The sequence below is a fragment of the Triticum aestivum genome, chromosome 7D (genome assembly GCF_018294505.1).
Source record: "Triticum aestivum cultivar Chinese Spring chromosome 7D, IWGSC CS RefSeq v2.1, whole genome shotgun sequence".
NCBI classification, from domain to species: Eukaryota; Viridiplantae; Streptophyta; class Magnoliopsida; order Poales; family Poaceae; genus Triticum; species Triticum aestivum.
The window spans coordinates 414,277,609-414,299,148 of NC_057814.1; the positions used below are offsets into that span (position 1 = coordinate 414,277,609).

The following is a 21,540-nucleotide window of genomic DNA, read 5'->3' on the forward strand; positions in this document are numbered from 1 at the left end:
GGTCCCGGGGGTCCACCGGGTGGGGCCACCTATCCCGGAGGGCCCCATGGGCTGAAAGTGGAAGGGAACCAGCCCCTAGTGGGCTGGGCGCCCCCCCCATGGGCCTCCCCTCATGCGCCTAGGGTTGGGAACCCTAGGGCGGGGGGGCTTCCCCCTTGCCTTGGGGGGCAAGGCAACCCCTTCCCCCCCTTGGCCGCCGCCCCCCCTTGAAGATCCCATCTCCCAGGGCCAGCGCCCCCTCCCAGGGGCCTATATAAGGGGGGAGGGCAGCAACCTACAGCCTTGGGCGCCTCCCTCCTCCCCTGCAACACCTCTCTCTCTCTCGCAGAAGCTCGGCGAAGCCCTGCCGGAGACCCGCTACATCCATCACCACGCCGTCGTGCTGCTGGATCTCCATCAACCTCTCCTTCCCCCTTGCTGGATCAAGAAGGAGGAGACATCGCTGCACCGTACGTGTGTTGAATGCGGAGGTGCCGTCCGTTCGGCACTCGGTCATCGGTGATTTGGATCACGGCGAGTACGACTCCGTCATCCACGTTCATTGGAACGCTTCCGCTCGCGATCTACAAGGGTATGTAGATGCACTCCTTTCCCCTCGTTGCTAGTAGACTCCATAGATGCATCTTGGTGAGCGTAGGAAAATTTTAAATTATGCTACGATTCCCAACAGTGGCATCATGAGCCAGGCCTATGCGTAGTTACTATGCACGAGTAGAACACAAAGCAGTTGTGGGCGTTGAGTTTGCCAATTCTTCTTGCCGCTACTAGTCTTTTCTTGTTTCGGCGGCATCGTAGGATGAAGCGGCCCGGACCAACCTTACACGTACGCTTACGTGAGACAGGTTCCACCGACTGACATGCACTAGTTGCATAAGGTGGCTAGCGGGTGTCTGTCTCTCCTACTTTAGTCGGAACGGATTCGATGAAAAGGGTCCTTATGAAGGGTAAATAGAAATTGGCAAATCACGTTGTGGTCTTACGTAGGTATGAAAACGTTCTTGCTAGAAACCTACAAACCATGTAAAAACTTGCAACAACAATTAGAGGACGTCTAACTTGTTTTTGCAGCAAGTGTTATGTGATGTGATATGGCCAGAAGATGTGATGAATGATATATGTGATGTATGAGATTGATCATATTCTTGTAATAGGAATCACGACTTGCATGTCGATGAGTATGTCAACCGGCAGGAGCCATAGGAGTTGTCTTTATTATTTTGTATGACCTGCGTGTCATTGAATAACGCCATGTAAATTACTTTACTTTGTTGCTAAATGCGTTAGCCATAGAAGTAGAAGTAATCGTTGGCGTGACGACTTCATGATGACACAATGATGGAGATCATGGTGTTATGCCGGTGACGAAGATGATCATGGTGCCCCGAAGATGGAGATCAAAGGAGCATAATGATATTGGCCATATCATGTCACTATTTGATTGCATGTGATGTTTATCATGTTTTTGCATCTTATTTGCTTAGAATGACGGTAGTAAGTAAGATGATCCCTTATGATAATTTCAAGAAAGTGTTCACCCTAACTGTGCACCGTTGCGAAGGTTCGTTGTTTCGAAGCACCACGTGATGATCGGGTGTGATAGATTCTAACGTTCGAATACAACGGGTGTTGATGAGCCTAGCATGTACAGACATGGCCTCGGAACACACGCAATACACTTAGGTTGACTTGACGAGCCTAGCATGTACAGACATGGCCTCGGAACACGGAGGACCGAAAGGTCGAGCATGAGTCGTATAGAAGATACGATCAACATGGAGATGTTCACCGATCTTGACTAGTCCGTCTCACGTGATGATCGGACACGGCCTAGTTAAACTCGGATCATGTTTCACTTAGATGACTAGAGGGATGTCTATCTGAGTGGGAGTTCATTAAATAATTTGATTAGATGATTTAATTATCATGAACTTAGTCTAAAATCTTTACACTATGTATTGTAGATCAAATGGCCAACGTTGTCCTCAATTTCAACGCGTTCCTAGAGAAAACCAAGCTGAAAGATGATGGCAGCAACTATACGGACTGGGTCCGAAACCTGAGGATCATCCTCATAGTAGCCAAGAAAGATTATGTCTTAGAAGCACCGCTAGGTGATGCACCAATCCCAGAGAACCAAGACGTTATGAACGCTTGGCAGTAGCGTGCTGATGATTACTCCCTCGTTCAGTGCGGCATGCTTTACAGCTTAGAACCGGGTCTCCAAAAGCGTTTTGAGAAACATGGAGCATATGAGATGTTCGAGGAGCTGAAATTAGTTTTCCAAGCTCATGCCCGGGTCGAGAGATATGATGTCTCCGACAAGTTCTTCAGCTGTAAAATGGAGGAGAACAGTTCTGTTAGTGAGCACATACTCAGAATGTCTGGGTTGCACAACCGCTTGTCTCAGCTGGGAGTTAATCTCCCGGATGACGCGGTCATTGACAGAATCCTCCAGTCGCTTCCACCAAGCTACAAGAGCTTTGTGATGAACTACAATATGCAGGGGATGGAAAAGACCATTCCTGAGGTATATTCAATGCTGAAATCAGCGGAAGGGGAGATCAGAAAAGAACATCAAGTGTTGATGGTGAATAAAACCACTAAGTTCAAGAAGGGCAACGGTAAGAAGAACTTCAAGAAGGACGGCAAGGGAGTTGCCGCGCCCGGTAAACCAGTTACTGGGAAGAAGTCAAAGAATGGACCCAAGCCCGAGACTGAGTGCTTTTATTGCAAGGGAAGTGGTCACTGGAAGCGGAACTGCCCCAAATACTTAGCGGACAAGAAGAAGGCCGGCAACACCAAAGGTATATGTGATATACATGTAATTGATGTGTACCTTACCAGTACTCGTAGTAGCTCCTGGGTATTTGATACCGGTGCGGTTGCTCATATTTGTAACTCAAAACAGGAACTACGGAATAAACGGAGACTGGCGAAGGACGAGGTGACGATGCGCGTCGGGAATGGTTCCAAGGTCGATGTGATCGCCGTCGGCACGCTACCTCTGCATCTACCCACGGGATTAGTTTTAAACCTCAATAATTGTTATTTAGTGCCAGCTTTGAGCATGAACATTGTATCTGGATCTCGTTTAATTCGAGATGGCTACTCATTTAAATCCGAGAATAATGGTTGTTCTATTTATTTGAGATATATGTTTTATGGTCATGCCCCGCTGGTCAATGGTTTATTTTTGATGAATCTCGAACGTGATGTTACACATGTTCATAGTGTGAATACCAAAAGATGTAAAGTTGATAACGATAGTCCCACATACTTGTGGCACTGCCGCCTTGGTCACATTGGTGTCAAGCGCATGAAGAAGCTCCATGCAGATGGACTTTTGGAGTCTCTTGATTACGAATCATTTGACACGTGCGAGCCATGCCTCATGGGTAAGATGACCAAGACTCCGTTCTCCGGAACAATGGAGCGAGCAACCAACTTATTGGAAATCATACATACCGATGTGTGCGGTCCAATGAGTGTTGAGGCTCGCGGAGGATATCGTTATGTTCTCACTCTCACTGATGACTTAAGTAGATATGGGTATGTCTACCTAATGAAACACAAGTCTGAAACCTTTGAAAAGTTCAAGGAATTTCAGAGTGAAGTTGAGAATCAACGTGACAGGAAAATAAAATTCTTACGATCAGATCGTGGTGGAGAATATTTAAGTCACGAATTTGGTACACACTTAAGGAAATGTGGAATAGTTTCACAACTCACGCCGCCTGGAACACCTCAGAGAAATGGTGTGTCCGAACGTCGTAATCGCACTCTATTGGATATGGTGCGATCTATGATGTCTCTTACCGATTTACCGCTCTCATTTTGGGGCTATGCTTTAGAGACTGCCGCATTCACTTTAAATAGGGCTCCGTTGAGATGACACCGTATGAATTATGGTTTGGGAAGAAACCTAAGCTGTCGTTTCTAAAAGTTTGGGGATGCGATGCTTATGTCAAGAAACTTCAACCTGAAAAGCTCGAACCCAAGTCGGAGAAATGCGTCTTCATAGGATACCCTAAGGAAACTATTGGGTATACCTTCTACCTCATATCCGAAGGCAAGATCTTCGTTGCCAAGAATGGGTCCTTTCTGGAGAAGGAGTTTCTCTCGAAAGAATTGAGTGGGAGGAAAGTGGAACTTGATGAGGTGATAGTCACCCCTTCCGAACCAGAAAGTAGCGCAGCGCGGGAAAATGTTCCTGTGGTGCCTACACCGACGGGGGAGGAAGTTAATGATGATGATCATGAAGCTTCGGATCAAGTTGCCACTGAACTTTGTAGGTCCACAAGGACACGTTCCGCACCAGAGTGGTACGGCAACCCTGTCCTGGAAATCATGTTGTTAGACAACGGTGAACCTTCGAACTATGAAGAAGCGATGGCGGGCCTGGATTCCGACAAATGGCTAGAAGCCATGAAATCCGAGATAGAATCCATGTATGAAAACAAAGTATGGACTTTGACTGACTTGCCCGATGAGCGGCGAGCCATAGAAAACAAATGAATCTTTAAGAAGAAGACGGACGCAGATGGTAATGTGACCATCTACAAAGCTCGACTTGTCGCTAAGGGTTATCGACAAGTTCAAGGGGTTGACTACGATGAGACTTTCTCACCTGTAGCGAAGCTGAAGTCCGACCGAATCATGTTAGCAATTGCCGCATACTATGATTATGAGATATGGCAGATGGACGTCAAAACGGCATTCCTTAACGGCTTCCTTAAGGAAGAGTTGTATATGATGCAGCCGGAAGGTTTTGTCGATCCTAAGAATGCTAACAAAGTATGCAAGCTCCAGCGCTCAATCTATGGGCTGGTGCAAGCATCTCGGAGTTGGAACATTCGCTTTGATGAGATGATCAAAGCGTTTGGGTTTACACAGACTTATGGAGAAGCCTGTGTTTACAAGAAAGTGAGTGGGAGCTCTGTAGCATTTCTCATATTATATGTGGATGACATACTATTGATGGGAAATGATATAGAATTCTTGGAAAGTATAAAGGCCTATTTGAATAAGTGTTTTTCAATGAAGGACCTTGGAGAAGCTGCTTATATATTAGGCATCAAGATCTATAGAGATAGATCAAGACGCCTCATTGGTCTTTCACAGAGTACATACCTTGACAAGATATTGAAGAAGTTTAGTATGGATCAGTCCAAGAAGGGGTTCTTGCCTGTATTGCAAGGTGTGCAATTGAGCACGGCTCAATGCCCGACCACGGCAGAAGATATAGAAAAGATGAGTGTCATACCCTATGCCTCGGCCATAGGGTATATTATGTATGCCATGCTGTGTACCAAACCTGATGTAAACCTTGCCGTAAGTTTGGTAGGAAGGTACCAAAGTAATCCCGACATGGAACACTGGGCAGCGGTCAAGAATATCCTGAAGTACCTGAAAAGGACTAAGGATATGTTTCTCGTTTATGGAGGTGACGAAGAGCTCGTCGTAAAGGGTTACGTCGACGCTAGCTTCGACACAGATCTGGATGACTCGAAGTCACAGACCGGATACGTGTATATTTTGAATGGAGGAGCAGTAAGCTGGTGCAGTTGCAAGCAAAGCGTCGTGGCGGGATCTACATGTGAAGCGGAGTACATGGCAGCCTCGGAGGCAGCACAAGAAGCAGTCTGGATGAAGGAGTTCATTACCGACCTAGGGGTGCTTCCCAATGCGTCGGGCCCGATGACTCTCTTCTGTGACAACACTGGAGCTATTGCCCTTGCGAAGGAGCCCAGGTTTCACAGGAAGACCAGGCATATCAAGCGTCGCTTCAACTCCATTCGTGAAAGTGTTCAAAATGGAGACATAGATATTTGTAAAGTACATACGGACCTGAATGTAGCAGATCCGTTGACTAAACCTCTCCCTAGGGAAAAACATGATCAACACCAGGACGCAATGGGTGTTCGATTCATCACAATGTAACTAGATTATTGACTCTAGTGCAAGTAGGAGACTGTTGGAAATATGCCCTAGAGGCAATAATAAATGGTTATTATTATATTTCTTTGTTCATGGTAATTGTCTATTGTTCATGCTATAATTGTATTGTCCGGAAATCGTAATACATGTGTGAATACATAGACCACAACGTGTCCCTAGTAAGCCTCTAGTTGACTAGCTCGTTGATCAACAGATAGTCATGGTTTCCTGACTATGGACATTGGATGTCATTGATAACGGGATCACATCATTAGGAGAATGATGTGATGGACAGGACCCAATCCTAAGCATAGCATAAAAGATCGTGTAGTTTCGTTTGCTAGAGCTTTTCCAATGTCAAGTATCTTTTCCTTAGACCATGAGATCTTGCAACTCCCGGATACCATAGGAGTGCTTTGGGTGTGCCAAACGTCACAACGTAACTGGGTGACTATAAAGGTGCACTACGGGTATCTCCGAAAGTGTCTGTTGGGTTGGCACGGATCGAGACTGGGATTTGTCACTCCGTGTGACGGAGAGGTATCTCTGGGCCCACTCGGTAATGCATCATCATAATGAGCTCAATGTGACTAAGGCGTTAGTCACGGGATCATGCATTGCGGTACGAGTAAAGAGACTTGCCGGTAACGAGATTGAACAAGGTATTGGGATACCGACGATCGAATCTCGGGCAAGTAACATACCGATTGACAAAGGGAACTGTATACGGGATTGATTGAATCCTCGACACCGTGGTTCATCTGATGAGATCATCGTGGAACATGTGGGAGCCAACATGGGTATCCAGATCCCGCTGTTGGTTATTGACCGGAGAGGCGTCTCGGTCATGTCTGCATGTCTCCCGAACCTGTAGGGTCTACACACTTAAGGTTCGGTGACGCTAGGGTTGTAGAGATATATGTATGCGGAAACCCGAAAGTTGTTCGGAGTCCCGGATGAGATCCCGGACGTCACGAGAGGTTCCGGAATGGTCCGGAGGTGAAGAATTATATATAGGAAGTCAAGTTTCGGCCACCGGGAAAGTTTCGGGGGTTACCGGTATTGTACCGGGACCACCGGAAGGGTCCCGGGGGTCCATCGGGTGGGGCCACCTATCCCGGAGGGCCCCATGGGCTGAAAGTGGAAGGGAACCAGCCCCTAGTGGGCTGGGCGCCCCCCATGGGCCTCCCCCCATGCGCCTAGGGTTGGGAACCCTAGGGTGGGGGGGCTTCCCCCTTGCCTTGGGGGGCAAGGCAACCCCTTCCCCCCCTTGGCCGCCGCCCCCCCTTGAAGATCCCATCTCCCAGGGCCGGCGCCCCCTCCCAGGGGCCTATATGAAGGGGGGGGGGGAGGGAGGGCAGCAACCTACAGCCTTGGGCGCCTCCCTCCTCCCCTGCAACACCTCTCTCTCTCTCTCTCGCAGAAGCTCGGCGAAGCCCTGCCGGAGACCCGCTACATCCATCACCACGCCGTCGTGCTGCTGGATCTCCATCAACCTCTCCTTCCCCCTTGCTGGATCAAGAAGGAGGAGACGTCGCTGCACCGTACGTGTGTTGAACGCGGAGGTGCCGTCCGTTCGGCACTCGGTCATCGGTGATTTGGATCACGGCGAGTATGACTCCGTCATCCACGTTCATTGGAACGCTTCCGCTCGCGATCTACAAGGGTATGTAGACGCACTCCTTTCCCCTCGTTGCTAGTAGACTCCATAGATGCATCTTGGTGAGCGTAGGAAAATTTTAAATTATGCTACGATTCCCAACACAATGCGGCCATGCTGACGCAGGTCGTGACTTGTGACGCGGTCAATGCCGGGTTGATGAAGTGACCATGCGGCGATGCCGGTGTGCCCGCTCCGTGTAATCCGTGGGGCAGCGATGTTGGTGATGATTTATCCTTCGCGATGCCGAACTCTTGTTCGGCTTGCCGAGATGATGATCGAAGAAGTTGAGCTCGGCTCAACAAAGCGGCGACGTGTCTAGCGCAGGTCGGCAGCCGTGGAGCTGTTGGAAATATGCCCTAGAGGCAATAATAAATTGGTTATTATTATATTTCCTTGTTCATGATAATCGTTTATTATCCATGCTAGAATTGTATTGATAGGAAACTCAGATACATGTGTGGATACATAGACAACACCATGTCCCTAGTAAGCCTCTAGGAGACTAGCTCGTTGATCAATAGATGGTTACGGTTTCCTGACCATGGACATTGGATGTCGTTGATAACGGGATCACATCATTAGGAGAATGATGTGATGGACGAGACCCAATCCTAAGCCTAGCACAAGATCGTGTAGTTCATTTGCTCAGAGCTTTTCTAATGTCAAGTATCATTTCCTTAGACCATGAGATTGTGCAACTCCCGGATACCGTAGGAATGCTTTGGGTGTACCAAACGTCACAACGTAACTGGGTGGCTATAAAGGTACACTACAGGTATCTCCGAAAGTGTCTGTTGGGTTGGCACGAATCGAGACTGGGATTTGTCACTCCGTGTAAACGGAGAGGTATCTCTGGGCCCACTCGGTAGGACATCATCATAATGTGCACAATGTGACCAAGGAGTTGATCACGGGATGATGTGAGTTACGGAACGAGTAAAGAGACTTGCCGGTAACGAGATTGAACAAGGTATCGGGATACCGACGATCGAATCTCGGGCAAGTAACATACCGATAGACAAAGGGAATTGCATACGGGATTGATTGAATCCCCGCCATCGTGGTTCATCCGATGAGATCATCGTGGAACATGTGGGAGCCAACATGGGTATCCAGATCCCGCTGTTGGTTATTGACCGGAGAACGTCTCGGTCATGTCTGCATGGTTCCCGAACCCGTAGGGTCTACACACTTAAGGTTCGATGACGCTAGGGTTATAGGGAAAGTATGTACGTGGTTACCGAATGTTGTTCGGAGTCCCGGGTGAGATCCCGGACGTCACGAGGAGTTCCAGAATGGTCCGGAGGTAAAGATTTATATATGGGAAGTCCTGTTTTGGTCACCGGAAAAGTTTCGGGTGATATCGGTAATGTACCGGGACCACCGAGAAGGTCCCGGGGGTCCACCAAGTGGGGCCACCAGCCCCAAAAGGCTGCATGGGCCAAGTGTGGGAGGGGACCAGCCCCAGGTGGGCTGGTGCGCCCCCCAGCAAGGCCCAAGGCGCATGGGAGAGTGGGAGGGGGCAAACCCTAGGTCCAGATGGGCCTTAAGGCCCACCCTAGTGGCGCCCCCCCTCTCCTCCCCTTGGCCGCCCCCCTTAGATGGGATCTAGGGCTGGCCACCAGCCCTTGGGGTGGAAACCCTAGAGGGGGCGCAGCCCCCTCCCCCCTATATATAGTTGAGGTTTGGGGCTGCCCAAGACACGAGAACGTCTCTCTTTCGGCGCAGCCCTACCCCTCTCCCTCCTCCTCCTCTCCCGCGGTGCTTGGCGAAGCCCTGCGGGATTGCCACGCTCCTCCACCACCACCACGCCATCGTGCTGCTACTGGATGGAGTCTTCCCCAACCTCTCCCTCTCTCCTTGCTGGATCAAGGCGTGGGAGACGTCACCGGGCTGCACGTGTGTTGAACGCGGAGGCGCCGTGGTTCGGCGCTTAGATCGGAACCAACCGCGATCTGAATCGCTACGAGTACGACTCCTTCATCCGCGTTCTTGCAACGCTTCCGCATCGCGATCTACAAGGGTATGTAGATGCACTCCTCTTCCCCTCGTTGCTAGATTACTCCATAGATTGATCTTGGTGATGCGTAGAAAATTTTGAATTTCTGCTACGTTCCCCAACAGGAGCAATATTGCCAGACTGGTTTGACACCAGCGTGATGGTGAAGATTACCTCGGAGGAGGCTTAAAATTTTATGGGTACGTGTTTAAAAACAACGCACAATACCTTAGAAAAAAATTTCCTTCAAAAGGGTTGTCCAATATTCCGTTCATGAAGAAACATGAACTCGGGCCGGATTCGTATTCGCGCAGAAAACAGATCCAAAAATTGGTCCACTCATAGGAAGGTTCCCGGAGTTTGAACCGTCGGATCAAGCTGAAACTTGGAGGGGTGGTAGATATGGAAATTCCGCAGCAGATGAACGGTTGGATCTTCCAAAGGACCTCCGAGCTGGGCTCTGGAGACCACGCCCTAAACTCGTCCAGATTTGACAGGGCTCCGGTATATTGTGATTGCCAGAGATTCCTCCATCGGAACTCGACGAAATTTGGCATGGTTGCTGTATACTTAATTCCGCACAATTCCACCGAAGGAATCGTCAAAGCAATGCTCGAGGAGGTGGTGGCAGCGGATACAAGTTTGCTGTTTGAAAAAAAAAACCACGGTCGCCCGAGGGCAATGTTGACGTTGAGCCCCCGAGCTCCATGGATGATTCTTCCATGATCATGATAGAGATCGGAGTTGATGTTGACGAAGGCCCTGTCCGAACATGATGATTGGAGGTAGGGCATAGTCCTTGGTTAAGCCAAGGTGACCAGTCGAGCCGGCGACAAAAGATGACGACGTCGACCATAAAGCTCGGCTCCGATGCGTAGATCGCGCCGGAGACGATCCAAATTCCCATCGCCCCGTGGCGACCGCCAGCAGGCTCTCAATGAAAGCACAAATGTTGGTTCAATATCCGGCGTATCTCATAGTAGGGGTCCTAAGCTAGGCATCTGGGAGCGATGGTAACATGGACACGGGGTTTTACCCAACTTCGGGCTCTCTTGATGAGATAATACCCTACATGCTGCTTTTGATTGTATTCATATGGGTGTAGTACAGAGTACATGTATCTACCACGAGATTGTAGTGATGAATATGAGATTGTCTATTGACTAGCCTGGCCTCGGTTTATATATGCACCGTAGGCCTAGGGTTTAGAGGAGTCCTTGTCTTGGGCGCCAAGTCTTGTAGAATCCTCCTTGTATGCGGCATGGCTTGTCCGAACTGGCCCAATAGTGAACCGCCATGGGGGTCCTCGGCCCGATCCAGCTGGTCGGGAGACGACATGGTGAGTACCCCCTAGTCCAGGACACCGTCAAGGGGAGCCACGAGGGGCCCACGAGGGTGGGGGCGCACCCAGGGGGGCAGGCGCGCCTCCCTACCTCGTGGCCACCTCGAAGCTTCCCTGACGTCTACTCCAAGTCTCGTGGATTGCTTCCGTTCCAAAAATAACTCTCCCGAAGATTTCATTCCGTTTGGACTCCGTTTGATATTCCTTTTCTTCGAAACACTGAAATAGGCAAGAAAACAACAATTTGGGCTGGGCCTCCGGTTAATAGGTTAGTCCCAAAAATAATATAAAAGTTTATAAATAAGCCCATTAAACATCCAAAACAGAATATATAATAGCATGGAACAATCAAAATTATAGATACGTTGGAGACGTATCATCCACTATGGTGTCTACAATGTCAAGGAACATTAGATTTGAAATCACATATATGTTTATGAATCGTTATGAGTTCTAAATGATCATTTTTACATGGACAAATGTCAAAGCTATGTAAGAGCCAGCAACCTGAAGGAACAGTAACCATTCAAGATTGATGCGCATTTGGTTTGCCATGGCCTGTGCGTCATAAAAAATGGCAAGGACGTCACTGATGCTGCTTTGATGCTCTTGCCAACCAGTTAAAGGAGCAGCTGAAGCCAGAGGTCATCGTTGCGCTCCGAGAAATATTCAGGCTCGATGACGAGCAGGGAGTGACGATCAAGGGCGACCTTGTCAACCGTGGAGTTGCTGATGCTCTAGATCATGAAAGAGAGTATTCAGGCCACTAATGTGTGAACTCCCTTATGTTTATGCATGACCTTTTGGGAAAGATCAACTCTAATGATAGCACAGTGCACTTGTTCTTGCTGTTGCTGGCCGTTGGAGGCCTATAGGGTGTTTTGGGCTGCTGTTTTCCCCTTTTGCGTTTGCTCTGGGTGGAAGAGCTTGCTAAACCACCTCTGTAATGTGCAAGTTATCAAAAAAAACTCCTATCTGGCAAGTGAAAGGGGAGCCTCCTATCTGGCACCGCCTAAGTTCCTTTCAGGAGGCGCCACTGGGTGGCGCCCCAACTACTAGTAAAAAGTTGGTTGTTCTACAACTCCTTGTAGAATGAGAGAATAGAGAAACAACACACGCTCAGTCACTCAATCAACACCACGTAATACCACACAATGTGCACGTCGTGTATGGTGACTCGAGTTTGAGTTCGGGCTAATGTTATGTGCCTTGCTAGGAGAACTTTTTTTTGCTTGGTAGTGCACTGCGTAGCTCTAAGTGTACGTTTCAATACTCAAGTTCATTATGGATACATTTTACACTTTCAAAAAGTTCTTTCACCACTTGTCAGTTGCATCTATTCACCTTCCCACGTGTCCTTTTTAGGTAGACAAGATGCACACGAGAGAGGCTGCACATAGAACACACACACACACACACACACATGTTGAGTTCCTAATGTTGAAATGCCTCTCTGGCAACCCCATCCCGGCATTTGCGTGCACAACCGTCCAGGAGAGCACGCCTTTGAAACAGCATCCCTTGAGAACATGTATCAGGTGAGAGACGATAAGATTTTTGGGGAACGTCTTAACGCGACTGCTCGCTCAAGTTCGACTAGATCCTCTATATCAGTCTGCCTACTTCCTCTACACCAGCGACCTCTTCGTCTGCAGCACCATGGTTGATGAAGTTGTTGCATCGGAGTTTATGGAACCCTCATATGCCATGAACCTTTCTTTTGGTGACATGCACCTTTGATCTATATGTGTATGCGTGCTTGATGTTTCTTAGTCAGTTGTATACGATTTGCCATGTCAATAACCTTGTGACGATGCTAATCTAAATTAGGCTTACCAAATACTGTCTAATCTCCTAACACAATGCACTCCTAAGGTCTTCCAAGGTGGCCACACCCGCACATTGTTGTCTTACATGACCGACGGTAGAGGGCCTTCTCCTTGAACCAAACATATTTCCCTCTTTTAGAGATGAGTTAGCTCCAGAAGATTTACAAATTTAAAAACATGCCTCCTCAATCATATCAAGTATGCCATATTATTCTTTTTGCATATTATAATTGGTGTTCCCTATTATGGCTAATAAGAATAGTCTCAATGCCATATACAATAAGAACTCACACTCAAGGATGTCGTCTACCATCTCGTCGGCATGGAAAAGATGGCACATGAGCACGAGGAGGCAAGGGAAGCTACGCGAAGGGGCTCTCTCTAGGTCAGAGGAGCCGTGGGAGGTGATGCCGACGACCATAGGACCTCCTCGGGACTAACCGAGCCATGACTAGGGTTGACCGTGGGGCATGTTCGGAGGTGGAAGTCAGCATAATGACATGGAGTCATAGTGGCGGGTCCCGTTCGGTAGTTGGCGGTGCTGATTAATAGTTTGAAAGTGCAACCCCGAGAGACCCTATTTGGTTTCGGTGATTTATGGCAAAACCATTTTAGAGGACTAATGCTTTCAATAAGCTTGTTTTAGAGACTATGACTAATTTTCTTATGCCGCCCCAGGGCTATAGTTGGAACGTCAATGATGATGGACGTGGAATATTTTCACCCGAGCTCAAATGCTCCCGGTGAACAGTAAAATCAGAAAAGATAGTAAAACAAATTCAAAAAATTCTGATTTTTTTGTAACCTTTGACAAATTTTCTATGTGCTTGCACAAATTTATCATGAATGAACATTTCTGAAAGTTGTGGCAAAAAAACTAATAGATACTCCAAAAATGCTATTTTTGAAACCATTTTGGAGTACTGATTTTGTCTTTTTTTTGCCGTGACTTCCACGAATGTCATTTTGTGATGAAAATTTTCAAGCATAGAAAACCTTTGTCAAAGGTTACGAAAAAATCAGAATCTTTTGAATATTTTTTTATTTTCTTTCAAATTTACTGGTCACCCGAGTTTATTTGAGCTCGGGAGCATAAAAACACTTTCGATGTTACTGTTACAGTTTTCGTTCAAACATGTTAGAGCAACTCCAGGGGGCGACCCATTTCGTCCGTTGGCGTCTGTTTGGGTCGGCGCGGACACAAAAGGCGGCCCAACGCGCCGACCCAAACGGACGCGCGTCTGCTTGGCGTCCGCATGGCGACCCATTCCCGGCCCAATTTTGAACCAGATTTGCGTCGGCGCGGACACGAGACGGACGCGCACGCGCGCCTACTCCTCTCCCCGGGCCCGCCGGTCGGTGGCAGCCACCACCATTTCCCCCAAAAACCCTCCCGCTCGCGCGCGCTCCTGCCCCACACCCGCCATGGACGACGACCTCGACCTCGACGCCGCCACCGGACTCGCCTTCCTCGCCTCGTCCGGCAAAGGCAAGCCTCGTGCCCCGCGCAAGACCGCCCCCTCCGGCAAAGGCAAGCCTCGTGCCCCGCGCAAGACCGCCGCCACGCCCAAGCCAAAGAAGGCGCCGACGCCCGAACAGCGGGCAAGGGAGTCGGCCAAGAGGAAGGGCCGGAGGCACGTCGCGGACGCGAGGGATGAAGCCGTCGCCGCCGCCGCGCAGCAAGAGGTCACCAACGCCCGCGTCTCGGCGGCAACAAGGGAGGCACTCTACATGCTAGGGTTAAACCCTAGCCAGCACAGCCTCCTCATCACCGTCGTCACCGTGGCTAGCACCGGCTCATCAGCAATCCCTTGGATGGTGCTGGCCGACTCTCCCCGCGCGTCGGCTTGCAACCCGATGCCCGGCTTCCACGTGTACCCGCAGGCCTCCCGCCTCTCCGGGGAGTGCTCGTCTGACGTGAGCGTGGTCGCGCCCTCCATGCCCGCGCCCATCAACCTCAACGCCACCCCAGTGGCCGGTGGCTCGTCATCCGACGGCACAAGGAAACGCGCGCGGCAGACGCCGGCCGACGTTGTCCTGGACGCCGGCAACCTGTTCGAGGGAATGCCGTCCGCCGTCGACGAGGACTACATGTAGAACCTCATCTTCGAGGGTGGTGCGCCGGCCGCTGGCTACGATCCCGACGAGACACAAAGCCAGGACGGCCGCGGGGCGTTCACGCCGGCCGCTGGCTATGATCTCGATCAGGCCGCCTTCATGCGTGATCAGGTCGACATGGACCTGGACGGCTTCCCACTCGACCACGAGTTCCCGGACGACTACGGGCAAGAGGAAGGGGACGAGTTAGACATCGAAGTGGAGCCTTTGTTCGAGGACGAGCTCGCCAACCAAGCCGCCGATCCTAAGCCGAAGCGCAAGAGCAAGCGCACGAAGGCATACACGGCTGCCGAGGACAAGCTTCTTTGCGAGTGTTGGCGAGACATTGGATAAGACCCAAAGATGGGCTCCGAATAAAAGCATTCAACTTTTTGGATTCGTGTCCACTGGGAGTTTCATGAGCGCAAGAAGTTTCCGCCTTACCAAATTGTGAGCAAGCGCGGGTGGGTGTCCATTTCCAAGCGATGGAGGGTGATCCAACAAGAGTGCAACAAGTTTTGTGCCTTGAGAGCGTCAAGGCCCGCCCCGTGAGCGGCATCGGCATGCAAGACATGGTATGCTAGCAAGACGCCCTCTTTTGTGTCATCAAGTTCATGCTTGCGTGTTCATTTGCATATCATTTGCCCATATGCTTGCATGGAAACATTTTGTACGCATCTCAAGCTTTGGAGGCATTCAAGGTCCAATACAATGGCAAGTGCTTCAACCTCTCCCATTGCTTTCAGGTCATGAAGGACGAGGAGAAATTCAAGGCGCAATATGCCGCTCTCAAGTCGCGTGGGGGGAAGCAAGCCGTAGAGGAGGTTGGGGAGGGCGAGCCGGCATGGCCGCGGGGGAAGACCAACTCCAAGAGGAGGACAAGCGGGATGCGGCATCCAATGCCTTGATCACATGCGTGGAGGGCATGATGAAGAAGAAGGACTCAAGGGAGGAGGAGCGCCGGCGTTTCAAGGAAGAGCAAAATGAACGCCTTCATGAAGATCCAAAGGAGAAGGCTTGAGATGGACGCGGAGAAGCATGCCAAGATGCTCGAGCTGGAGGCGGAGAAGCAAGCCAAGATGCTAGAGATCGAGGCCGCCAATGCCAAGACCAAGGCGAAAGAAGTGGCTCTCGCGAGCATGATGACCGGGGTGGAGATCATGAAGGTGGATCTCAACATCGTGTCGTCAAGGAAGAGGCCGTGGTTCGAGAAGATGCAGGCCGACATGCTCAAGTTCACCGATGAGTGATCTCGTGGCCGCGAGCGCCTTCCTTTTTTGTATGACGGCTTGTGTGCTGGCATGACCACGAGGCCGCGATGGCGTGGTCGAACTCAAGTCCCACCCCTTTTTGTGTGCTGGCATGTGTGTCGGTCGCTGGCGAGTGCGTCAGCATGAACTGCAGTGATATTTTTTGAAGCCGGCAATGTATGCCGGCACTGGCATGGTGCCGGCATGATCTATGGCCGCGAGCCATTTTTAAGAATTAAGTGCGGACATGAAATGGGTCGACGCGTTGGACGCACTGTCGACACAAATGCAAAACTGGACGGACGCCGGGCGGGCAGCCGACCCAAACGGACAAATGCACCGTCCATTTGGGTCAGCCCGTTGGAGTTTGCTCTTACAGCTACTACATTGCCACCTCAAAAGAAGTAATACTACTCCGTAGTTCCTAGCTAGTAGCCACACACATGGAGCGTCTCACGCAGCTCCAAGCAATTTAAGTTTCGTGAATCTTCTATCGCTATTCATTTGGCCTCGCTCGACGTCACGCGGCTCTGGTGACCACTTAGAGCATCTCCAGCCGCGTCCCCAACAAAGCCCCACAGGTGACTTTTCGGCCGCCGGCGCCAAAAAATCGGCTCAGTCCCGTCCCCAAGGGCTCAATTTTCGCCGGCTCGGGCCGAAATTGGCACCGGCGGACCCAACCCGAACCCGGTGTGCCGGGGGCGCTCGGGGGCGCCGGGCGAATCGTTTTTGGCGCGAAAGAGCCGCGGGCCCTCCTTGCCAGCGACTCGTCTCGCTTCTCGCCGCTTCGTCGTCCTCATCGCCTCGTTTCCCGTGGCAAATCAATGCCAAAGCTACCGCGCGCTGCCGCGCCGGTCAGCCTCCGCCATTGATGCCTCACGGGCGGCGCAGTGAAGACGAGACGACGCGCGTCCCCTCGCATGCCACGCGTAACACGGCGGCTACGCATGCGCGCGGCGCCTCCGCCTATATAAGCCGACCCCAGCGCGCCGGTGGCACGCACAGAGTCTCCACCGCCGACGCGCCCTTTCTCCCCCCTTCCTCCCTCTCCTCTCGCCGTCTCCAGTTCAAAGAATGGTCGAACGCTTCCCAGGCGACGGCGCGGCGGCGAACGGCTTCGGCCGCCGCCACCTTCACGAGGACGAAGCTCGGCTCCTCTTCGAGGCCGAGTACCCGGTCCCGCCGGACATGCGGGTGCCCGGGGCATGGAGAATCAACGCCGGCGGGGTCCCGGTGCCACCACCGCCCACCGGGACGGCGCGGTGTGCGGAGATCGCGCGTATCCGCGCCTCCCTGCCGCGGGCGGCGAGGGAGGGGCCACGCTACGTCCTCGACAGCCCGCTCTGGGAGCCATACTTCTGCCGCCGCCACGCCGAGCAGCTCGAGGCCACAAACGGCGTCGTGTACTCCGGCAGGCTCAACTCCGAGGGGCGGCGCCGATGGTGGGGCGTGCCCGGCCGCACGCTGGAGGCCGTCCTCGAGTACATCGAGGGCGGCAACACGCCAAGGCTGGAGTACCCCGACCCCCCGTCCTTCTCTCGCCGCCGTGGGAGCTCGTGGACGCCGAGGCGCATGGACCCCGGGGCGTCCTCCTCCTCGCCCGGTCGGTCGACCGGCTCTCCCTGCCTCCGCCCCGTCAAGCCGGAGCCCCAGGACACGCCTGTCAGCCGGCGCACCCGCAGCTCCGGCGTCCGCATCGCCGACTCCACCCCCGCCTCTGGCCGCCTCGTCCTCGCCGCGGCCCAAGCCGAAGCCCGGCCTCCCCCCGGAGTACGAGGAGATAGCACGGCGCGGCTTCTCCGATGAGGACACCCTACAGTGGGTGCGCGACGACTACCTCCGCGACGAGATGGTCCGGCAGCGCCGGGCCCTGGAGGAGATAGCCGCCCGCAAACGTGGGCGCGAGGACGAGCACGGCGTCGTAATCCTCGACAGCGACGACGACGAGGACGCCCCCGGACCGTCCAACCCGCCGCGCCAACCGGGGGAGGGTTGCAGCAGGGACGGCGGCCGCGGCGGAGGCGACGACGATGATGACGGCGGCGGCGACTACACGCGGTTCTACAGCCTCCTCGGCATGTAGAACTGCAAGGGCGGCGGGCGGCGAGGAGTGGCGAGGAAGACGACGAGCAGCAGACTAGTAGCGTTTTTTTCTTTTTTTAAAATATTTTAAGTATGAACGAACTCGTTGAAGTTTGGTTTAATTTGCGCCGTGTTTGTGACAAAATTTAAGTTTTTAAAGAAACATGGGCGCCGCGATGGGGGCATCACGCCCCCAGCACACGATTTAGCGCCGGTGCGCCTCAAGGGGCGATTTTTAGGGCCTCTAAAGGGGCCAACTGCTGGAGATGCTCTTATGTCCCCGATGGATGTCGCCGGCCACACGCCCCTCGACGACGACGAGATGAGCAGCGTGTGATCCTCGTCGCCCCGCCCATCCAAGCGAAGATAAGACGCCCACTCCCTTCCCTCCACATGGCACCCGCCCTCCAATCCCTTACTTATTCCCGCCCCCCTCACTCCTCCATCCCCTAGCTCGCCCGCCTATCCTCTCCACCTTCTCAGCCACACAGAGAAAGAGCGTCCAAGCTCCAGCTAGCTAGCCACCAATGGCCGCCGCACTGAGCCTCCGCGCGCCCTTCTCCGTGCGCGCCGTGGCGCCACCGGCGCCCCGCGTGGCCCTGGCGCCCGCGGCCCTCAGCCTCGCCGCCGCCAAGCAGGTGCGGGGAGCCAGGCTCCGCGCGCAGGCGACGTACAAGGTGAAGCTGGTGACGCCCGAGGGCGAGGTGGAGCTGGAGGTCCCCGACGACGTCTACATCCTCGACCAGGCCGAGGAGGAGGGGATCGACCTGCCCTACTCCTGCCGCGCCGGCTCCTGCTCCTCCTGCGCCGGCAAGTTGGTGTCCGGCGAGATCGACCAGTCCGACCAGAGCTTCCTCGACGACGACCAGATGGAGGCCGGGTGGGTGCTCACCTGCCACGCCTACCCCAAGTCCGACATCGTCATCGAGACCCACAAGGAGGAGGAGCTCACCGCATAAGCTGCTATACCTATCTCTCTTTGCAACGAGATCGAGCTGATATCATATTATCTCCTTATCATGCATGCATTGACATGGCCAGATACTCCGATTTGTTTGTGCTCGAATGAATTGCTCGATGCGTGATTTGGTCAAGTAATAATGTCTCCGAATTACCTTTTTGTACCGTAAGATATACTACTGTCGTAATACTAGCGTGTACGTAATTCAACGTACTGAAATGAATCCTGATGGCTGAGGAGTCTCTCTGATTAATAATATCTTCTTTTTAATTAAGAGACTGTTGAATGTTGGTTTCCAGGAATTTGATGAACATCTTACCTGCGGCTTTCTTCTATGCAGATAATAGGTGCATGTTACGACTTGTTTCAATATGAGTTTTGAGTTGCACGATTTCCTCATTATTTTGTTTAGCTTGCAAAATGATTCAGGCTAGCAGGATGTTTGTTATGTTAGGATTTAAACTAATTCTATTAATTAGGGATAATCCTTCCTTGTATTTAGCGTACGGTTTGCCTCCAGGCAACCGTCGCGTCGTACGTGCTAGGGCCTCTCGAGGCAACCGTCGCGTCGTACGTGCTAGGGCCTCTCGAGGCAATCGTCGCGTCCGCTTCTCCCATCTCCATGAACAGACACGTCTTCTCTTGGCGTCCGTTCCCTTTGTATAAATGTGTTGATCATCAATAGAATAGAACATAGTTCGATCAATTCGTACTTTCACAAGTTATCAGCACTTCGACTATGTCGAAAGAGCAAATCACGCCGGTGTCAGTCGCCGGAAAAAGCAAACTAGAGGGAAAGAAATGAGAAGAAAACTATGAGAAACAAGAAGCAATCAAATGGAGGAGGAAATTTTTTAGTGGATAGTGGTGCCTCTAACACAATTCTACGGGAGGTTAAATACTTCCGAAGTCTAAAAAAGAGTAAGGGAAGTGTTATGACAATTGGTGGTCGTGACACGGTAATTGTTGGTTCTGGTCAAGCCACATTTACACTCCTGAATGGTACAAAACTTGAAATCTAGGAGGCATTATTGTATCCAGATTCAACTCGTACCCTGTTGAGTTTTAAGGATATCCGCATGAATGGCTACCACATTGAAACTCATGAAGACAATGCGGTTGAAAGCCTGCTCATAACTCAGCATAAGGGATCCGACAAGGAAACCCTTGAGAGACTGCCTGCTCTATCTTCTGGACTGTATTACACATACGTCAAGCCATAGCAACATTTGGCATACCAAATAATTTTTCAAAATCTTGACAAGTTCAAGATATGGCATGATCGCCTGGGTCATCCTGGTGTGGGGATGATGAGAAAAATTATTGATGGTTCAACTGGACACAACATAACGGTCGCTAATTTCCCCAAATCCTTGGATTTCGTATGCACTGCATGTGCAACTGAAAAATTAATCACAAGACCTTCATATCTGAAGATCAAGAATGAACCACTTAATTTTCTTGAACGCATTCAAGGAGATATATGTGGTCTAATTCAACCATTATCGGGACCATTTAGATATTTTATGGTGCTCATCGATGCATCAACAAGATGGTCCAATGTGTATCTATTATCAACAAGGAACCATGCTTTTGCAAAGTTGGTCGCTCAAATCATTAAAATGAGGGCAAATCATCCTGAACACAGGATAAAATCCATCAAAATGGATAATGCTGCTGAATTTAGTTCACGAGCATTCAATGATTACTGCCTAGCTTTGGGCATAACTGTGGAGCATTCTGTACCATATGTACACACATAAAATGGTCTTGCAGAATCACTTATCAAGAGGATCAAGTTGATAGCAAGACCACTCCTAAAGAACTGTAATCTCCCAACATCTTGTTGGGGACATGCGGTATTGCATGCCGCAGAGTTGATAAAAATCCGACCAACTGCATATCATACAGCCTCCCCGTTGTAGTTAGTACGTGGAATCAACCAAGTATTTCCCATCTTCGAAGATTCGGTTGCGTTGTGTACGTACCAATATCACCACCTCAGCATACATCGATGGGTCCACATAGAAAAATGGGGATCTATGTGGGGTACAATTCTCTGTCGATTATAAAGTACCTGGAACCTCTAACAGGGGATCTATTTACAGCCCGGTACGCTGATTGTATCTTCGATGAGGACAATTTTCCGGCATTAGGGGGAGAAAAGAACCACAAAGAATGCCGGGAAATAGATTGGAATGTCAAAGGCATTCAGTCTTAGATCCACGTACGAATGAATCTGAATTGAAAGTTCAGAAGATTATTAATTTGCCAAATGTTGCAAATAATTTGCCAGATGCATTTACTGATTATAAAGGTGTCAGTAAATCCCACGTTCCTGCTATGAATGTTCCAGAGAGAGTTGAGATATCTCATAAGA

The 21,540-nt window shown here is 51.0% G+C and overlaps 1 protein-coding gene across 1 annotated transcript; it reads left to right on the forward strand.

Annotated features, from left to right (window-relative positions):
• The first annotated feature begins 18,618 nt into the window (after positions 1-18,618).
• LOC123165394 (ferredoxin, chloroplastic-like) lies at positions 18,619-19,434 on the forward strand. Its single transcript, XM_044583029.1, has one exon. The coding sequence runs from the start codon at positions 18,727-18,729 to the stop codon at positions 19,156-19,158; it is 432 nt and encodes a 143-aa protein (XP_044438964.1). The 5' UTR covers positions 18,619-18,726; the 3' UTR covers positions 19,159-19,434.
• The last annotated feature ends 2,106 nt before the right edge of the window (positions 19,435-21,540 follow it).